Source organism: Neodiprion fabricii, chromosome 1 (assembly GCF_021155785.1).
Source record: "Neodiprion fabricii isolate iyNeoFabr1 chromosome 1, iyNeoFabr1.1, whole genome shotgun sequence".
Taxonomy (NCBI): domain Eukaryota; kingdom Metazoa; phylum Arthropoda; class Insecta; order Hymenoptera; family Diprionidae; genus Neodiprion; species Neodiprion fabricii.
Window position 1 is genome coordinate 27595401 of NC_060239.1, and position 19702 is coordinate 27615102.

At 39.5% G+C, this 19702-nt stretch overlaps 6 protein-coding genes across 11 annotated transcripts; 5 read left to right on the forward strand and 1 right to left on the reverse strand.

Annotated features, from left to right (window-relative positions):
* The first annotated feature begins 1302 nt into the window (after positions 1–1302).
* Positions 1303–4594, forward strand: LOC124187952. The gene is made up of 3 exons (XM_046580162.1): positions 1303–1484; positions 3226–3468; positions 3590–4594. The coding sequence occupies exons 1-3, from the start codon at positions 1433–1435 to the stop codon at positions 3838–3840; spliced, it is 546 nt and encodes a 181-aa protein (XP_046436118.1). The 5' UTR covers positions 1303–1432; the 3' UTR covers positions 3841–4594.
* A 722-nt stretch (positions 4595–5316) lies between these two features.
* On the forward strand, positions 5317–6990 carry LOC124187950. Its single transcript, XM_046580156.1, has 2 exons — positions 5317–5535; positions 5787–6990. Exons 1-2 carry the CDS (start codon positions 5481–5483, stop codon positions 6908–6910), a joined length of 1179 nt encoding a protein of 392 aa, XP_046436112.1. The 5' UTR covers positions 5317–5480; the 3' UTR covers positions 6911–6990.
* A 1293-nt stretch (positions 6991–8283) lies between these two features.
* Positions 8284–9816, forward strand: LOC124187958. The gene is made up of 3 exons (XM_046580173.1): positions 8284–8407; positions 8908–9063; positions 9587–9816. Exons 1-3 carry the CDS (start codon positions 8359–8361, stop codon positions 9814–9816), a joined length of 435 nt encoding a protein of 144 aa, XP_046436129.1. The 5' UTR covers positions 8284–8358.
* Positions 9817–10883: 1067 nt separating this feature from the next.
* On the forward strand, positions 10884–13499 carry LOC124187954. The gene is made up of 3 exons (XM_046580164.1): positions 10884–11098; positions 11185–11355; positions 12538–13499. Exons 1-3 carry the CDS (start codon positions 11032–11034, stop codon positions 12777–12779), a joined length of 480 nt encoding a protein of 159 aa, XP_046436120.1. The 5' UTR covers positions 10884–11031; the 3' UTR covers positions 12780–13499.
* A 1088-nt stretch (positions 13500–14587) lies between these two features.
* Positions 14588–16648, forward strand: LOC124187957. Of its 3 annotated transcripts, XM_046580171.1 has the most exons (4): positions 15053–15225; positions 15317–15561; positions 15681–15866; positions 15955–16648. In XM_046580171.1, exons 2-4 carry the CDS (start codon positions 15513–15515, stop codon positions 16167–16169), a joined length of 450 nt encoding a protein of 149 aa, XP_046436127.1. In that variant the 5' UTR covers positions 15053–15225; positions 15317–15512; the 3' UTR covers positions 16170–16648. The 3 variants fall into 3 exon arrangements, with proteins under 3 accessions (XP_046436125.1, XP_046436127.1, XP_046436126.1); XM_046580169.1 differs by lacking the exons at positions 15053–15225; positions 15317–15561 and adding an exon at positions 14588–14957; XM_046580170.1 differs by having other exon boundaries at positions 15053–15561.
* LOC124187951 lies at positions 15008–19630 on the reverse strand. Of its 4 annotated transcripts, none has more exons than XM_046580160.1 (4): positions 18448–19630; positions 17625–18193; positions 17304–17497; positions 15008–15026 (listed from the first exon to the last, which is right to left on the reverse strand). In XM_046580160.1, exons 1-3 carry the CDS (start codon positions 18585–18587, stop codon positions 17328–17330), a joined length of 879 nt encoding a protein of 292 aa, XP_046436116.1. In that variant the 5' UTR covers positions 18588–19630; the 3' UTR covers positions 15008–15026; positions 17304–17327. The 4 variants fall into 4 exon arrangements, with proteins under 4 accessions (XP_046436116.1, XP_046436117.1, XP_046436114.1 ...); XM_046580161.1 differs by lacking the exon at positions 15008–15026 and adding an exon at positions 16507–16604 and having other exon boundaries at positions 17375–17497; XM_046580158.1 differs by lacking the exon at positions 15008–15026 and adding an exon at positions 16532–16604.
* Between the last annotated feature and the right edge of the window lie 72 nt (positions 19631–19702).

The window sequence follows — 19702 nt, forward strand, 5'->3', positions numbered from 1 at the left end:
AAGTGTAGGTTTGTCGGTTGAACATTGAAAATCGGTTCATTTCCGGTAGAACTGGAAATTAAAATCAAACGGGACACGGCAATTTTTCATGCACATTATTTGGTTATAAAATCCTGCAAATTTTAGATTTATTCAACGAGCCGTTTCCAAGATTATCGCGGCAGTTTGTTAAACGGACCGACAGACAGGCCGAAATTTCTTTGAAAACCTGTTTTTCGGATTTTACACATTCGAAAACGCAAAGATTCATGAAAATTTTAAAAAGTGATTTTTGATTGAAAACAATACTTTTCTGGTATCGGTGAAGATGTTAAAAAGTAAGAAGAAAAGAAGCCGGTGTGACAAGCAGCTTATACGCATTTATATATATTACTCATATCTATACCTATGTATATACGGTATTTCCATTTGCGGAACGGAAAACAATATTTCTACAGAAGTAATCGGTGGCTATTCCTGTAATTTAATCTACAGCGACGCAAGATCAAATATTCTCGCTATTGCGAGAACTGTTCGACTTCAGTACAGTCGTTTCCGAAGAAACAGTCTCGCAGGTTTTATTTCAGGCTAAATTGCAACTAACTTCACGACGTGCACACTGCGCTGATTGTCAGTCTGGTAATTTTCCCATTAAATTCAACTGAAAGACATAACAGTGTAGGATGCTATAATTGCAACGGTGATGTCATGATGAGACACTAAAGGTCCGAAGGGAATTGTCTTTTAGCGTGTCGTGTTTTTAGGGAAATTAACGATACGATATACACGCGGTGTACATCATTTGCGGAACAGTGAACGATGATTATTCGTCTCATCATATCATACACTTGTTATTGCAGAAATATTCAGAACGATAATTGTCGTTTCAAAAAAAAAAAAAAAAAATCGTTTTTGCCTCTCCCGCGAATGAGCTGAAAGAAAGCTGAGAAAATTTCATGAGCACAAAATGAAATTCGATGCCGGGAATCCGGTGACCCGATCCATCGGAAACTTTACTTTAATTTTAAAAGTATGTTGAAAGGCTTGACTTCCCGTAGACGTCACGTGTCGCCAGCCATCCTCCGCTTCGCACACGTAGGTACAGTATACGGCGATATCCATTTTTATAGTCTTGTCCCCGAAAGTGTACGCCGGCGTACCCGGGCGTTAGGCTTCTCTACTTAGGCTATTACACCCTGAAACAGGGCGATCGGGATGATTCATGAAAAGTTACGGCGCCACGGGCAGAACCGCCCCCATCTGCGACGCTTCGGCTGAACGCTGCGCCCCGCCATCGACGGAATGAGACGGCGTCGCGTCGTCACGACCGCCGCCAGGACTCGACGTTTCAAAAGTTCGCAGTGTCAACAGAAATCTCGACCAGACCTGAGCTGCGTATCCCGGTGACTCGACGTTTCAAACCTACTCTGCGAACAACGAATTTCATTCAAAAATGAACCGTGTCTTGTTTGGCTTGGCTGTGTTTGCGTTGGCGGCTCGAGAAGGTGGTTTTTTTTTATTATTTGGTGTTTCGAATATCGTTGAATTTAAACTCCGTGAATTTTTAACTGATCGCGGCACTGGAAGTTTTTTTTTTTTTTTTAGATACCGCTAAACCAATGAGTTAGTGTATTTCTGACGTACTTTGGTACGCTGTTTGCGACGGCGTTGCACGTTTTTTTTTCCATCACGTCAGGATTTACAAATTTTTCGATCGAATATGGCATTTTTTTTTAATGAAAATTTCGGTTTCTTGTGTCAAAGTTTACCACTTGTTAAGCTGTTATTTCAGTCGACTTTATCTTGGATAAAGCATTTAAGATATGGAAGAATATGTATATATTGACAATCGTGAGAAATATCAAATTTTCGGGTTAAAAATACTTTTTCATAGCTATTTTCAGGCGTGATAAAATAAAAAATAAAAATAGCTTGCCATTGTAGAGATTATAAAACAGAGAATAAATTTTTCTCAACGTATCTTATGAAGCGGTTTGGATGATAATACGAGTCAAAAAGTATAACTTTCGTTAAAAATGCAATTTTTCGATCGAATATCTCGAAAGCCTGACTTAACAGGGAGAAATGGGGAACGCCATCGTATTCAGCGCGCTAAAATACGGTGGAAATACATTAACTTAATCATTCAGCAGTTTCTCAAACAAATTTTACAGAGCTTATATTATAGAAAGTTTGATCATTCCCAAGAGGCTGGGCGTATATACGTTAAGATTATTCATTTTAAACTTGTTTGTTTGCATCATCTTATTATCGCTTCATTTATCTTTTGACCATGTGCCAAATCTTATGTATTAGCTCACGCCACCGCAAAATAATTAGGTCGTCACGCAGAGAAAAAAGTCTGATTGAATCAGAGAGAACTGCGGTTACGGATAAGAAGATACAGATTTTCTTATGACAATTAAATATCAGTTAATAGTATAAAGTGCTTGTATTAGCCGATATCTAATTATGGTATATAACTCAAGCTGCGTTTTCCCACCCTTAACCACCGTTCGGCAGATTGTTTCGATCAGAAGTTTTTTCAGTGCACTTTCAGTATCATGAAATTTGTCATATGCTAAATAGCTATTTGAAGACGCTTCTTGAAAGAAGAAAGTGACGTGCGATGTTATAGCAAGTCTTCGATGAGCTATATTTGTCACCGTATTGCCAAAAAATTTTGACAATGAGATTTATTGTCGCACGATTATTCAAATTTATTTCAAATATCAAACCAAAAACATACATTTTTTACCAAAGTGTTTCTGGCGTACTTGACCGGAATTGTAAATTACTTGTCGCAAAATAAGTAGAAAATTTGAAAAATTTCAGTTCAACGGAGCGCCTACTCCTAATTTAGTTCTACCAATAACCCTCGGCCCAACGAGTTTCGAATAAGTCATATTTTTGGTAATCAGCCATAAACTGTAGATCATGCACGGTGCATCTGATCAATTCCGTGATTTCCAAGTTGAGATTAGAATTGATACGTTGGTAATTTGCTGTTTTTTTTTACTTCGGTTTGGTGAAAGCTTTCATATCGTCAACAACGAAGAAACATGATCCTGGAATCAACCACGGCATTAATTCTTTCGTGAAAATTAAAATACTTTTACAGCAACTGTGCATTTAGTATTTTTTTGGTTTCCAACACAAAGTTTATGGAATTATCGTTTCTTTGTAAACAATCAAAATACAAAATTCCGCATGATTTTGATAGATATTCGATTCTTTGTTACACAGTGAATATGCTGAAATGCCACATGTGCAGCTCCTTCTCTAACGAGGACTGCAAGGATCATACCAAGGATACAAACATACCGCTTGTCGAATGCGACAACAAAGCGCTGACCAAATGGCACGGTGAAATGGTGCAGACTCCAGTCCTTCAAAACATCGTTCACGTATTCGAGATTGATCAGCCAGTGAACCATAACCAGAACATCGAGATTATCAATCCTGCATGTGCCAAGATGAATCTGAAAGGTATACTTAGATAAGAAAGTCCAATCAGGAATTGACGAATAACCCGAAAATCCTCATTTTTTCCGACGTCTAATCAAACCCTCACTATTGGGTTCTAACTTAACTTTCAACCTCTCTTCAGTTGGGCTCCAGAAATACACATTGAGGACTTGCCAGACCGCCAAGACTGCATCCTTGGATCCGTGCGAAGTCATCCGCACCAAATTGCAAAAAAGTGGTGTCGGAAGTGGCGTTGTCGTCGATTACTGTGACCTCTGCACAAGCGAAGGTTGCAACGGGGCCTACGGTCTTTCACCCCCTAAGATGATCCAGCTGGTCTTTGGGTTCATTGGCTTGATGCTGCTCCAAGCTTATCAGCACTGCATCGCGTAAACGCTTATCCTGATTCGTTAGTAAAGTGCAGCTGCGCGGACACCGCGACTCTCGTTGACAAACGGCGGTTATAATGGTATTCCATGACCATCGTGGAAACTCGAAATCGAACACCAGATCCGAGAGTAAAAGCGTAAACGAGGCCCCAATAAGTGCATTGCCCAATTTGTTCGCCAAAGCCTATTGCATACTGTTGGCTTTGTTATTCAGGAAACTTTACCACGGGATAAGAATTTGTTTGATATGATATAAGGTGTTACATTGATATATTATACAAACTGTTTGTACGCGTACCTCTATTATACATATATACACACACAACACATACATATATATCTATATTATATGTATATATTGTATTATTACATTAATTATTGCATACACAGATTCATGTATTGTAAGAGTGGTAATAAATGAAAATAGTAAAAAAAAAATATAAATAAAAAAAAAGTTAATGAGGGGTGTCGACAAACCTCGATTTCAAAATTCTTTATCCATATGCCACCACCTTGTGCTTGAAGTTCTCTTGCCTTGATCATACGTAAAAGGAAGATTCTGTAATCATTTTACTTTGAGCATAGAGTGACAAGTTCGGAAATGCAATAGTCAGCGAAAATTTGGTAATTTCCAGGGTAACAGGGACTTGAGGAATATGAGTATGGGGTAGTACGATAATTATTTTTTACTGCGGACTCCTTATACCTACTCTGTGGCATATCATGTGTAAGAACCATCGTGATGTCAGGTTGTCGTGGAAAAAATTCAGGCGTACTATAAACGATCAGAGATTCGGTAATTTTTGTTATGATATGTCAGAATTTCCAGACCCATAAAGGTTTCTTCACTCTCCGACCAATGTTTCTGTCACGCTATGCACGATGGTATTTATACCATCAAACGCTTATTGTTAGTTAACTTTAGAGAAAAATGCTGATAAAATTGATGAACTCCTGGTTGCAACCATCTCGGACTTTACACTACACGCGTGGTTATATGTCAGGGTGACTAAAATTTTCTCCCGTACATAGGCGTTCCATTCATTCAATCTTGGTTGATGCCAACTGAGGTTTTTATGCAGACAGCCCCTTTTTCAATGAAATTCAGACTGGGATACAGCATTTTAATGGTACCGCAAAATCGGTCAAGGTAAGGTATATATAATACTTCCGACACGGCAATTGGAAATCTACCACTCATCTTTGCGAGCAATAAGATATCAAGCCGAACTTGCAAATAGCACGTAATCTGAAGCAGGGAATTTCCCTGAATCGCAAGCATCATGAGTATTAGCACATCCTTGGTACTAGAAATTCTGTGCACCCCCAGGCATGGTGAATCACTTATGTCCCACTTCAAATAAAACAATTTACCCCCCACCAACTCAGAAGCTTATCATTTTTACCTGCCTTATCGTTTCCTTTAGTGTAATTCTGCCGATATTGATCATCATTATGATATGAGATTTCATCGATGCGTGAACGTGTATATAACGCTGCTCAATGGCTCGATTGCAGTCTGAAGTTGCATCGGTGAACGATAAAACAACTTCAGAGTCTTCTAAGATTCGTTGCTCGAATCGACAAGATTTGTTCTTCTGTGAAAACCGAAAGGAGATTACTAAGTATAAAATAATTTGAAAAATGAAGATAACTTTTGTGATTGCGGCGCTTCTGGCTGGCATCTTTCTACAAGTTGGTAAGTTACGGCGAACTGTGAGACGTCGAGCATTGTTTATATTCTCATGACGGATACCCACGAAACACCTATTTTATTAATGGCAAAAGGGAGTAAATATTTGACATTTGGGGCATTGGACCGAAAGGTTATAACGTCATATTCGTTGAGCTACATTACGGACTTGAGCATTAAAAAATTCTAGAGTCAACGAGTCTGATTTTTATTTTCTTCCTAATTCATGGGTTAATGCAGAATTATTTTTGGACCAGATTCCGCACCTGCCAAGACAATTGTTCATTCTGAGAATGACATCTCCCTCAATATCACCGCGGAATCTAGACGTGTGGACGCATCTGCCAATGACACAGGACTTACTGATACTGGGACCAAGGAGAAAATTGCCGACAATCTCAATTCCGGGGAACCTCTAAGTTCAACAACTACCGTTTCGCCCGTTTCCGAGGAGATCGGTCGCACGATAGCAACTTCAAATCCTGGCCTCAAGAAACCTGATGATACGATGGTAAATGCGAAGCCTAGTTCTTCGTCACCTGGGAGTTTTGTAGCAACTCCAGAGGCCATTTCCGGAGGAACTGGCAATTTAGTGACAAGTTTAGAGCTCGGTTCTGCAAAGCCTGATAGTTTGGTGACAAACTTGGTGCCTGGCGACTTGCCCACTACTTTGGAGCCCATATCCGGAGAGTCTGGCAGGTTTACGACGACCTTGGAGCCACCAAGCTTCCCAACAACTTTGCAGCCAGGCGCTGGGACACCTGGAATATTGGTGACAACTTTGAAACCTGCTTCTGGGATACGTGGAAATTCTGAGATAGCTCAAACAGACGATTCTGGTACTCCCGGGGAATTCCTGACAACTTTGGAACCTGATTCTGGGGCATTCGAAAACATCGTGACAACATTGGAATCTGATTCTGGGACACCTGAAGAATTGGTGACAACTTTGACATCTGATTCTGGGATAAGTGAAAACCCCGTGATAACTTCGGAACATGATATTGGGACACCTGAACAATTGGTGACAACTTTAAAACCTGATTCTGGCACGCCCGGAAAATTGATAACAGCTTTGACACCTGACTCTGGAATAGGTGAAAATATCGAGATAACTTCGAAACCTGATTCTGGGACACCAAGAAACTTCGTGACAACTATGATATCTGATTCTGGGACAACTTTGGAGCTTGGCAGTTCAACTAAGCCAATCAGTCTGTTAACAACTTTGAAACCAGGAATTGTGGATAATGGTGATCCAATCTTAAATACGATAAATAATCTACCAGTAAAGAATGAACGTAGCAGTGGAGCTTCTAGTATTGGAGCTTCATGCGTCGTCGCGGTGTTGTTGGGGATCCTTTTGATTTCTGGGTCATAGCTGACGTGAGATCATCAAGATACAAAGACTATATAGCCATATGTATTGCATTTGCGTGACCAAGTATAATAATTAATACACATATCACACACATTCTATTATAAGACACGTCAGCAATTAACTCCACACAAAATAATGTGACAAGTTTTCTGCGTTGAATTGTGGAAGGGAATGAAATACATAATACGGAAACAAAAAAGAAAAAAAAAAAAAAATTGCACCCTTACTTTACATGTTTCCAAAAGCTTAAATGGAGGACGAATTTAAATAAGTACGTGCTATTCGCTATGTGATATCGCCAGAAGTTTATTAGACGCTGAGAATTTATTAAAGCATTATTAACGCTCAAACGAGAGCACGCGGTTTATAAATAAATTTTCTCGAAAAGTAATATCTGAAGTATAGCAAGAACAGTTGTGAACAAAACACCTAGAAAATGTTTGTTTCTTACCTCGGGTTCTTCTTTTATTGATTTTTATTGATTGAACAGGCATGTACACGGTTGGTCCTTATTTAGGCGATAAACGTGCGGCCTTAATAAGGTCACATGTTGATTAGATCGAGAAGGTTACGATATTCATAAAACAGGAAAACATAGTAAAACTCTGTATCCCTGGGGCCGAGCAACGGGGAAGGGAGGGGGGGGGGAGGAGGGGAAGGACCGAGTAAAAGTCCAAAAGATAAGAGTACGGCTGGCGCGGTTTAAAAGCCGCAAGTACGGATAAGATTCGGTATAATTTTGCCAAATCGTTAATATAATTAATGTTGAACGACTTTACTGGCTGGCTTCAATGACAAACATATCGCTCATATTTCCACTTATCTCTAAAGAACGTAAGGTCTTACTATGACGGAACTTCCAACCCAACCAATAGGTTTTTCATGAGATCCTGTAGGCATGCCGAATAGTTATAGATGAACATAGATTCGCCGTTTGTACGCTGTGTTTCCCGGTAGAAGAATATTCGCAATCTCTGCGATTTCAATCCTCAATATGCCGCTTACATAGACGACTCGGTCTCATACGTGCACCAAAGTTGTGATTGGGGTACGACAGTCTCAATGCTCTCGTAGATCGCTTGAACATGTAACTTATACTTCTACGTTCCTAATGCGTACAGCGTCTGAGGCGACGAACTTCATCTCAACTCAAAGAAGTGGGCGAGTTTCACCCGCGTATGCTTGCGCAATAACGAAGGTAAACGTCGCCGGTATGTGAGGACGACGTCGGCCAGCAATAGCAATATACGATCACGCACGCTACGTTGTCTACGTGTGTTCCGCACCTATGCACGAATACCGGTGTTCGGGTAGTTACGCTTATTATTAAGAGATAGCTTATCTTCTTTTCAAGACGATGTGCTCGTCTTCTCGCAATTTACGCAGCCGAATAACATTCGTGGACCGATCGCCGTTTCGAGAAGGGGACTTTCTTTGCACGTTGCACAATGCCAGGAAACATTTTGCTGTGGATTATCCTTGGATTTTTCGGTCTAGGTGAGTCGTTTTGTTGGTTATCCGCACGGTTATTCAGTTCAGAAATAATCGCTTGAAACGAAAATCGAGTTTCACGGTATAATCTAATCACGCTACAGGGTTTAAAAGTTACTGATCACGGGGCAGAACCGTTGTACACGAACAGCGAACCGAAAATTACGGAGATATATTAACAAGTTGTGTTATCGCAATTGTGATGCTTCGCTCTTAACTCACTTCCACGGAAAAAATTTAATGTAGATTTCATATCTATTGTCGTGAATATATGAACAAGATTTTTTTGCAGTCAAATCTACATCAATTGTGACAGATTTAGTTAAGCATATTGTAACTCTTACTATTGGTTTTGTAACTTTGAGTATCGAATTTGTAAATCTTGCTACAATTGCTCTAGATTTAACGCCAAAAAACGTGCTGTCCATATATTCACCACAGGAGATGTAAAATCTACAATATTTTGCTATCCGTGTACTCGCTAATTTTTATTCTTGTTCAACCAGAAATCACCGAAGGACAAATTTCATGCTATCAGTGCAACGTAGACAAGGCAAGACTTTCAAACGATTGCAGTGATCCTTACGTACCGTCCCCCTTGCACCACTTACTCCCTTGTCCTGAAACAGAGCCTCATCATTGTTTGAAGGCTGCAATTTTTTGTAAGTTTCGTTTTCACCCAATATAAATTGTATATGCATACACTGTACGTCAGGGTGGTCGTTAATTTCCAAGGTATACTTCCCACCCCTGGAATCGATAGATAACCATGAAAAAACTACGTCTAAATTATTTCAGATTATTAGCTTGATTGGAAAGGTTGCCGCAATCAAATTGAAATAGAAAAAAAATTCGCAACTATCGTTTAGTTAATTTTATTTTGTCAGAAGAAAAAAGAAGATTTTTTCCTTCTTCTCCTTTTTCTCTGACCAAATAAAACAAATCGAACAATAGTTTTCAATTTTTTTGCAATTGAGAAAAGTTTTCAATTCCAAACTGATTTTGGCACCCTTTCCAAACAAGCTAAAAATCTAAAATAATTCAGACACTGTATTTTCGTCACTATCCAACGATTCCAGGGGTGGAAAGTAAACATTGGCAGATTAATGACCACCCTGCCTTATATAAGTTCTGCAAAGAAATTCGTCCGTCAAATAACGTAACGGAGACAATTTCTTGCTTCAGATAATAATCACCACTTCACCGTGAGGGCTTGCATGCCATCTAGGTCGCTGGATACGTATTGCGCGGCTGATAAATTTGCCAGTTCCTTTTCCGGGGCAGAAATAAGCTGTTATTACTGCGAATACGATGCTTGCAACCATTCCACTCCCCGAGTCAAGCCTGCCGGTGAATTAGCATTGGGTCTGTTTGCTATTGTCGTTTTGAAATCAGCAGGTCCTATTATCGGCTAGTATAATAGGCCGGTGCACTGACGGAAGCGGCAGTTGACTTCAGACAAGAAGATTAAGTAATCTTAGGGATGGGTGGGCCGTCTTGGGTCTGGACGAAGGAACCCTGGATCAACTGGAAGTCGTATTCGAGGGGAGAGGGTCGAGGTGCTTCTGTCAATTTACCAACGCCGACAGGGTTAAGTGGACGCGTGACCCTTACTGGCCGCATCACGCTGCAGGGCTAAGAAAACCGTACGATTAGTGCGTTGTTTCATTGTTGATATATTTTAAAAACAGTTGCGCGGTTAGTTCTGGAGCCGGAAGCAGTGACCGACAAGTGAGGCGGAATTTCATCACGTATCGATGATCCCCGTCCACTTGTAATATGCTTCGCGAGACAACGTGGTCAGACAGATCGTGGAAGATGTTTTGAAACTTTGGATGGTTTAAAGTGAAGTGAATTAACGTTACGTGCCTCATTATATCCAGTTAAGTTGCAGTTAAGTTGAACCACCGAGCTGGGCAGGTTCCTTTTTAGTTCCATTGGATTTAGGTTACTGGGATGCTCCCTAGACAGGATTCGGGCTATTGAACAAACAGATAAAGGACAACTATGAATTCCCTGTTACTCTAATCTTTCGTACCCAGTCGTTAGTATTATGCGGTAATTTTATAAGTGTAAAACGCAGAACGATGTATGAGTCAATAAACGGCTCACCTTTGAACCATATTTCTTCAATTCTTCATCCTGTAACACGCAATCGAATCCACATTGATTATACTCTTCGATAATTGAACGTTCTTGCATTGTTTTGTAGAAATACATTGTACATGCGTGTCTTAGGCTTGGAAACTGATGTGAAATTAATCCACTTATGTTTCCGGAGGCCGCTGCACTGGTCACTATAAAATCCCACTTTTGTCGTTGTCATAAGCTAACCCTAAGAAACTCGGCGACGTAATTTTTATAATTGGAATAATAATAATAATACCGATGGGTGTGTACGTATCTCCCCACAAAAGGCGCGCTGCACGTCGGTGGGGGAGTCGGGCCTAATACAGTAGAATATACCGGACCTCGGCATCATTTCGTCCAACGAGATCGTTCGTGGTGCAGTAGAGACGGGAAATTCCGGTCTTCATTTATTACAAAGTTCTATTGAGCCTTCAGAAAATACTTGAGGCTTTATTCCCAGTTGAGAATTTAATATAACGGTGAACATAGAATTAAATACCATGGCTGGGAGGATGACTGTCACCCTGCAGGCCACCCTTTTCGTACTGGCTGCAGTTCTTTACCAAGGTAATTCTTCGCGTGAACAATCGTAGCGAGCGAATTTCAACGTTTGAAACTTCCTTCGATCGATTATCATGGTCTCTTTATTTCAGGGGAAGCTTTGCGCTGCTGGCACTGTTCTTCGGACAGCAGTCCTGATTGTGGCGATGTGATCACTTACAGCGAACACAACCGACAGTTCCACACTGCAGATTGTGAGGCAGACTTGCGGCAAAATCCGTACACGTTCGCCAGGCCTGTCTGCAAAAAAATCGTCGAAATAAGTAATTATACCCGAGTTTTGTTTCTTGTTCGTACCGTGAACTGATATCGGGCGCACAACCTGCGCGAATCAATTGATTACTCGACAACTGCACTAATACTCAAAATCATCGTCGTAACTATCGTGGTAACGTTAAAAATTTCACCGATATATCATTGTTTACTTATCGTTAGAAGATCGCGTGAGGATTATGGTAGGTTTTTTTTCCCATTGTACATAATAACTACGGACTGCTTTTCTGATATCGTTAATAATTTGTAGGATAGTTTGCGTGTTCGACCAATAATTGATGTAATTATATCACTTGTCGTTTCCGCATTAATGATTCGGCGTGACGAGGCCTTACCACACCCTGCATTGCTGCGTTAAGCTCACAATGGAATAACGATGACTTAGAAAAGTTCTACGCTGGCGTAATTTCGTATTAATAAATATTAAACCACTTGAAATTCAAACTCCTTTGTGAGAATCGAATTACATTATACAAGTACCAAGTATCGCTCTCTTTTATTGCCCGTGTCAAGCTCGGATGACATTCTTCTGACACGCTATTCTAGGATCAAGTATCAAGCCGGTTAATTTCGTTAATGATTCACGTTCGCGAAAGCAACATTCTTACGAGGCAACAACAATTACATGTAAACGTATTCTACGTACGAAGGAGGCAGCATCCCACGCGTTGCACGTTGATTGAATGTTAGACCAAAGGTTAATTGTTTCCGGGCTTTCGGATGGCACGTCTGCCGTGGGAGTTACATCATCGTACACAGGTTGGCTGACGCGGCGATATAAAGATCTTCCGCAATGTCGAATCTCCCTATTTGCTGCAGATCTTATACCGCGATAGAACAAACGATATTCTAATTACCATCCATCCTTCACGGTTGGCTGCCTTCTGTTTGACACTGCGCCGCACGATACTATTACGCAACAACATACCTACTTACGAGAATTTTTTATCTACTTATTTTACCATACAAATGTGAATTACAGCAGGTAAATATACTTTGAGTAACACCTTGAGCCATGACAGTTCTACCTATTTGAAATGCATTGTTTAATGTCCAGTTGAAGGCTACTCTGTCACAGATATCGACAACACGTTCCATTATCTACTAACCAGTTTATATGAATAACCGCTATTAGACTCGGCTAACCCAGTCATTGTTTTTCACCGGAACAGAGAACGGGGCTCGTATAGTGATTAGGAAATGTGACAGTCCTCTTCCGGACGAACGAGACATCACTGATGGGGTTTGCTCAACCGTACCATCGCCCAGCCACGTCACCGTGGAGTCCTGCCACGTTTGCACCACCGATCTTTGCAACGGTGCCCATTCGGCATTTGGCCATGCATCAGTAATGACATCGCTACTCTTTTTCGGAATACCGAGCATCCTCTTCGCTTACCGTTGGAGCTATTAAATTTTGTTTTTTTTTGTTTTCTGCAACAGAGAGAACTTTTTTCCAATCGATGTATGTGCATATAGCTATAACTAATTATTAAGAAAACTGAAATATGGATTTGGTTTTCGAAATTGTATTTAATGTAGAATCTGCGCCAGACGGCGGCGTTGGTTGTACTAATTAGAGCCAATGATTTAAAACGCTTAGATGCGGCTACTGTACAAACCGACTTTGAATCCCATTGAAGTGACGGTGTAGATGTTGTATAATGATTAACCGCTTTACTTAATTCAAAAATATTACGAATGTAATCAAATTTGCGGTGCGTCGGAAGATGTTTATAACTTTTTCGTAACAGTGTACTTCTAATCTTAAGAATTAATGTTTTAAGGATCTAATTCTATGTAGACGTAGAGATTTTTACTTAATTGTGAATAGGCCGTCATCTGATATTATACTCTGCTTACTCCTCTCGGCTGTTCTTTTTTGTCCTGCTCTTCAACTGACTTGAGAACAACTTATCAGAGTCCGTCCAAAGCATATATTCTAGATGTAGTGAAATATTCATGTTTTTCACTTTTCAAAAAGTGAGGAATTTAATGTTTTTACAGTGATCACAATTCATGTCTAAACAATTACAATTTGCGTTTAGATAGATTTTGCTCCCAATGCGTTAAGTCATAATTATCCGTGTAAAAACCTTATTAAAAATAATAAATCATAATGTTAGAATCGAAACTGTTTGTTTAATCTTCATTATACCTTAATTGTCCTACACTTGTAAATTTACATATAGCAGATACGTATACATTTTTTGCCAGTGATTATAATATCCTGTGCATTCAGGATCTTACAGATACAGACCGATCTATGCGATTAGTCGATTATTTAGAAATTGCATGCATCTACATATATATTTCAGATTAGGAATCTTTCGCTCGTCATTGAGTGAGTAAGCTTTATAAGCGTATTCATATTTCTAAGTACCGATCATGATCCACTTTGATCGGCTTGCCTTTTGTCGCTTTCCATAATCCCAGTCACGTTCCGTTTGTTCACCGCGACCTTACAGATGGTCCAAGACCACGACGATCATTGCACATTAAAGTAGTGATTCAGGCATTATGACTCACTGTATTCACGCACAGCAAAAAGAGCTATTGACGTGTGGCATTGATAATTATTTTCGCGTTAGCTGCTGAGCAATTACTGGTGTATATAAGTCAGATCATCCTTGCACGTGTTATCAAATAGTTTTTCGCTCTGATCATAAAGGTACCGAATTATCGTCGGGTGGATTGGATATCCGTTGGGAATACAAGTTTAAAAAGCGCGGAAAAGTTCGATTCTCTTGTTTATCGATATGATTCTGAATTATCACTGTTAAAAATTGATTCATTTATATTCACCGATTCGTCACAGTAAACTGACGTAAGATTTTCTAACGTAGATTCTATCGTACAAAGGTGCACTGTTGTATTATTATAATTGAGGTTGTATTCTCTGATGTCATATGAGTCACAGAGCGCACATCACGTGTTACATAATAATACTTGTTCATGGAAATGATTGTGGTTGAATGAATATGTGCACACACTTGCTGCGCAAAACAGAAATCTATCATTGCATAATTGATCACACGTCAATTTCTCTCTCTCAGTTGTCTAGTAGCTAGTAAAAACTGGGATAAAATAGGATACAGGATAGTACTACTACTCTACATATATCCACATCAGTACCTGCCAACAAGATTATAAAATACAGAAATATGTACGTAAACAGAGAAACTATCCTCATTTTTAACCGGTCTGTTTTCTACCTAGAAGAATATTTCAATTATTCTACGTGTCACTCATCACAATCAAAGTATACAAGATGACTGCTAGGTGAAATGACACTTTTTGAATGTACGTATATTCATTCACAAGTCATCAGTCTTTATTGTGCATTACGACGTACAATGCAGGCGCTTGCTGAGAAGATAGTTATGAATTAAGGTCATTTTGTAAATATCATAAGTGAGTAGAATATGGATGACATAATTCGGTCTGGGCAAAAAACCATCACAGTTTACGAAACACGAGTTGTAATATTTTCCAAAATTAAATTGAAAATGCTTAATGGTAACCGATTGGCTCCTGGTGTTAGACAACTTACTCAACGTTGCTGCGTTGCCTTTAGTAGCACTTCGCTACGGTAAGTATGCTCTGCATTATCCACCGCTGTTGTGATGTTACGTGTGGCGGAGCATTAGCCGCTTACCAACTGGAATTTACCGTCCAGACACTTCGTAAATTAGTTCCAAAAACCTAATTGAAAGGCGTTATTGCAAACGGTGACACGAAACGCGAGCGTGGGTTTTTTCAAAGTTTCAAGCGTCTCTCCGTTTCGTTCCACTGATATTTGCACCGACCCACGGAAAGCAAATATTTATAATTATTCGAGTGGATTGAAAAATCCGAAGGTACAAACTGCTCAAATCTCTTCTTCTAGATTAAAATTTCACGCAGCTTTCCAGACGCAAATGCTATAACGAGCCGCATTAATTTCAACAGTAACACATAACCCTATTGACGATCATCGTAGAGTGATTCATGAGTAACTATCCGTGGGTTGATTCATCGCGAAACATAACTCAGGCACTAACGTTTCATTTCGTAAAACAGCAGCATATCACTGGCAGAGTCCTATAGTTAATTACACGGAACGTAACCAACGACACGTTATATTTTAGTCGTTCTAAGCATTAGTATGGCAAATATTACCACGCTTCTAGCTGTGCTTTTAGCAACGATCGCAGGTAAGAGGTACTCTAGGTTCATTTTCAGCTTATTTCGTACGCTATAACTTCACTCTATTCGTAACGTACTTTGCTACTCCGATCAAACTGCCAATCAATTTGCACAATCAATTCCTTAGGATGCGCAGCAATCCGTTGCTATCAGTGCAGTTCTTCTCAGGATCCTAAAAATGAGGACAACTGTGGCGCGTACGAAGAATTTGACAAGCAGCGAAATGTGCCGATCGAATGCAACAGTGAAGACTCTCACATGCCAGGATCGTTCTGCGTCAAAAAGACGCAACAGGGATCCAAAGGGTTCGTTTGTAAGTGAATGTATTCATTCAATTTTCATTTTTCTTTCCCGAGTAAGATGCACAGATTTTTGTAGGATTATTGTCATTATATTCACAGGGGATGGAAGATGGCGTCAAGTCATACGGCAGTGCGAATCTGTATCAAGTTCTGGCATGATGGATGTCTGCAATTGGGGCGTGGACGAGAATTTGATATATTGGGAGGAGTGTTACTGTTCTAGCGATGGATGTAACGGAGCATCGGATCTTAAACCCCTGACCATTTCAGTATTTACAACGATTTTTCTTGCCCTTCTATTTCTTTCTAAATAAGATACATCCGACAATTATTATAATGGTGATATATACCAGCGATTCCGTACGTTTATAGTTTAATACACTAGTTTAATAAGTCGAAAAAGAACTGAATCGGATTTTATGACATGTTTTCAAGAAATCGTATTACTCCGTAATTTTATACCCTATATTAATATTATTAAGAAAAATTCGTTCAGATTTTGATAGTTCATGTAAGCACGAGCAATATTCATTATATATACGAACGTACTAGCGTTTATTAGAAAGTAGGTATTTTTTAAATATACTGTTAGGTATCATTATTTTTGTATACCTTTTTATACAAACGAATTTTTATAAATATTTACATTTTATGTACCAAAACTCAGTAGATGTCTCGAAAATTATTTTCACTATCCGTATTCCCGATCTACCATCAAGCCACTGTGTTGGAGCAGTGGGCAGAAAAAGCTATACACCAGTTTAAACATTGATAACTATTTTAATCATTATGATCAATATGCAAAAAATGTATATGCCCGCTATTTTATTTTAATATAAAAGTGAAATTTGTATGCATGAAAAAATGATAATTAAAATAAAAACAAAATAATATTTGAAGTTAAAGAATTTATAGAAATATCAATTACTCGATACAAGTATTGATTAAAATCGGGAACTGTTTAGATTCATGTTAAAAAGCATGTATGAATCTTTTTGTTTTAACATCTTTTCAAAGTAATAGCGCAATGATTGAAGGCTGTGGTGTTATCATGAACTCACCGACGAATTTGTAAAGTATAAAATTCGTAACCGATACTTGCGTCCTCACCGTGTAACAGAATATTATCAAATATCCTGACGTGTTCAAATGCCTTAAAAACAGTCTAAAATCTATAATCGAGAGTGTATAATTAACGTACTGTGGGTACAGCTGAAGTGATAAAAGCGTGTTAACATAGGTGACGACTAATTGAAGAATGCTAGAGTTGTCATGTGAATACGAAGGTTGCAACAACTGCAGAAGATATACGTTTGTAACCCAGAATATAAAGGATATCCCATAAGAATTTTCCACGGCATTGTTGAAACTATACGTACCTATATGCTTGAGGCATATTCTAAACGTTTTTTTCGGGGTAAGTTTTAAAACACACATTAAAACCTTACCTCACAATCAGTTACGCTGTTGGATCAATGAGAGAAGTGTGAGTGTTTTGGGCGAATGGAGTGAAGTATACCTGAGTATGTACTTCTATAGTCGGAAAATCCACGTATGCCGGCACTTCGCCGCCGTCGTCTTTCCAGGTGTGGGAACCTCTCTGTAGAACTGCTATGCCGGAAGTATTCGATATACGGATTACCTGCGAGTAAAAATTCAAAGCGAATCACTTCATGGTTACTGTGCCATTTGTCCTCTACTTTCTCATCTATTCCTAAATCAAACGTCGCGCATTTTTTATAATTCGGTTGTGACTATCACATACGCACCTTTCGATGAAGCGGTGAAGCGATTATCATATTCGTGTTTAAGAGGAATGTATCTCGTCCGCGGGTCCTCAGGTGAATAGAACACCTGGGTTCCTATAGACACAAGTTCATTCCCGTTTCTGACCAGTTCGACACAGTAATAAGGCTCTGAAGCAGGGCCCAACATGTTGATTATCGGACCCACAGCTACTTCCTTTGAGACCGAATACGCGTTAGATGTTCGAACGAAGAGAGGCGACCCATAATTCAGCAAGAAGTCACGAGGCATTGGTGGCTTGACCATAAACATCCCGACAAATGTTGCCAGTGAAGCGACAACACCGGCCAGCGGCTTGTCATCATCTTTTATAGATAGCTTGGCGATTCGGTTAATTGCCTCAGAATCGCTGTCTAGGACCAGCTCTTTGAGTTTCGGAACCAGCAGCTCGTCTTCGGGTATTGAGTCCATCGTCAGTTTCTTTGCGGGTGGCGATCCCACGTTCCAGTATAATCCCGACTTCGATCCCATATGGTTTTCCCTTCGCGATTTCCGTCTGTTGGCATCGCTGCACCGTTTCTCGTTATCGTTACTGAAATTCATGCGACATTCTGCTATAAATAATATTACGTACAGCGAGTGTGAGAGATCGGGTTCTTGGTGGGATTAGAAATCCAGTAAGTCAAATTTATGTAAGAGGCTCGTTGAGATTACAGTTATGAGAGAAAAAATGTATACATATATGTCAGTCCGTCTGATTCACGATGCGGGTTGACTGGATTATTCAACTCAAACCGCCTATATATAAATAATCAATTTCATACGGCTAATAATAAAACGACTCACCTGTCCTGGTCGCTAGATGTTGATCCAGACCTATTTATGGCACTTGCCTCGCCAATTGTATCACCGGTTTCATCGCTGCTTGACAAATCGGGGATAGGGGTTTCACTTAATATATCACGGTATTGAAAATGGGTTGACATTTTTCATTCGCTATTAAACCATGTGCAGCTTCCTTGGTAGTTGATGATTATTCCAATTGCCGAATATAAAAAGTGCGATTACAAGGCACTAGCATCTAATTAATTACAATTTTTAATGCGATGAAATCCATTAGCGTCTAACACATTACGCAAACTTTGAAATTCAGGATATGTAAAACACTTAGTTCTTCATTCGTATGGAGAAAGCAATATGCCTCTGCAACTGTGGCCCGCACTTTATTAGTATAATTTTTTTATTAACTGGTATTGAGATCTCTCTTTTTATTGCATTAATAAGGGTATATTAGTTGGAAGTTGTCGGCAACCATGCGGATGACTGGCTTACAAGCGACTGACCGATCGCGACTTGTTATATATTTGTAAACCCGGTCAGAGGTCGTTGTTTAGGATGAAAGGACGTTTGCACAGACATTGGCTAAAGTCTATGTTGTATCAAATGGGAATTCACGTCCAGTTTACATATTCCGTTTTGTTTTGAAACGGTGACCGTTAATACAGCCTCATTGTGCGTGTATGGATTTGTGCATAGGACGGGTATAAGCAATAGCTATGAGCTGTATTCTCTTAAACATAATGACTTTATGATATCAGTGTGCAAACCAAGTAACATCGATATTTTATATCGTTGCGTAAATTTCCACGGAGGCCAGAAAAGTTGGGAAAATTTATAACTGATAAACCTGATCACCCTTGAGCAATTCTCAAGACTTGAGTCACGGCTGTTTTTATTATACATGTAATACGTGTAAGAAGTACGTGACAGTCCTCATGCGATCCGTTTAGTCGTGGAATTTCGTTCATACACTCTCCTATTTCTCTACCCTATTCCACGCGGCTCTAGCTAATCAAAATATTGGTTGGCACGAAGAAGAAAGTAGAAAGTGCAATTAGGATAGGTAACGGCGATTGCTACTTCCTGCAAAATTTTCGAGACAAGAATGTGGCTATAAATGTATTTCGAAAAGAAATGCATTTACTCCGGGAGCCCTTACACCCTGAACTTTCATGTAAATGTTTATAACTACAACCGACAACCGGTGGATTTGTAAGAGTTTATATTTGAATCGCGCGATACATATTTCGGACGAAAGTTT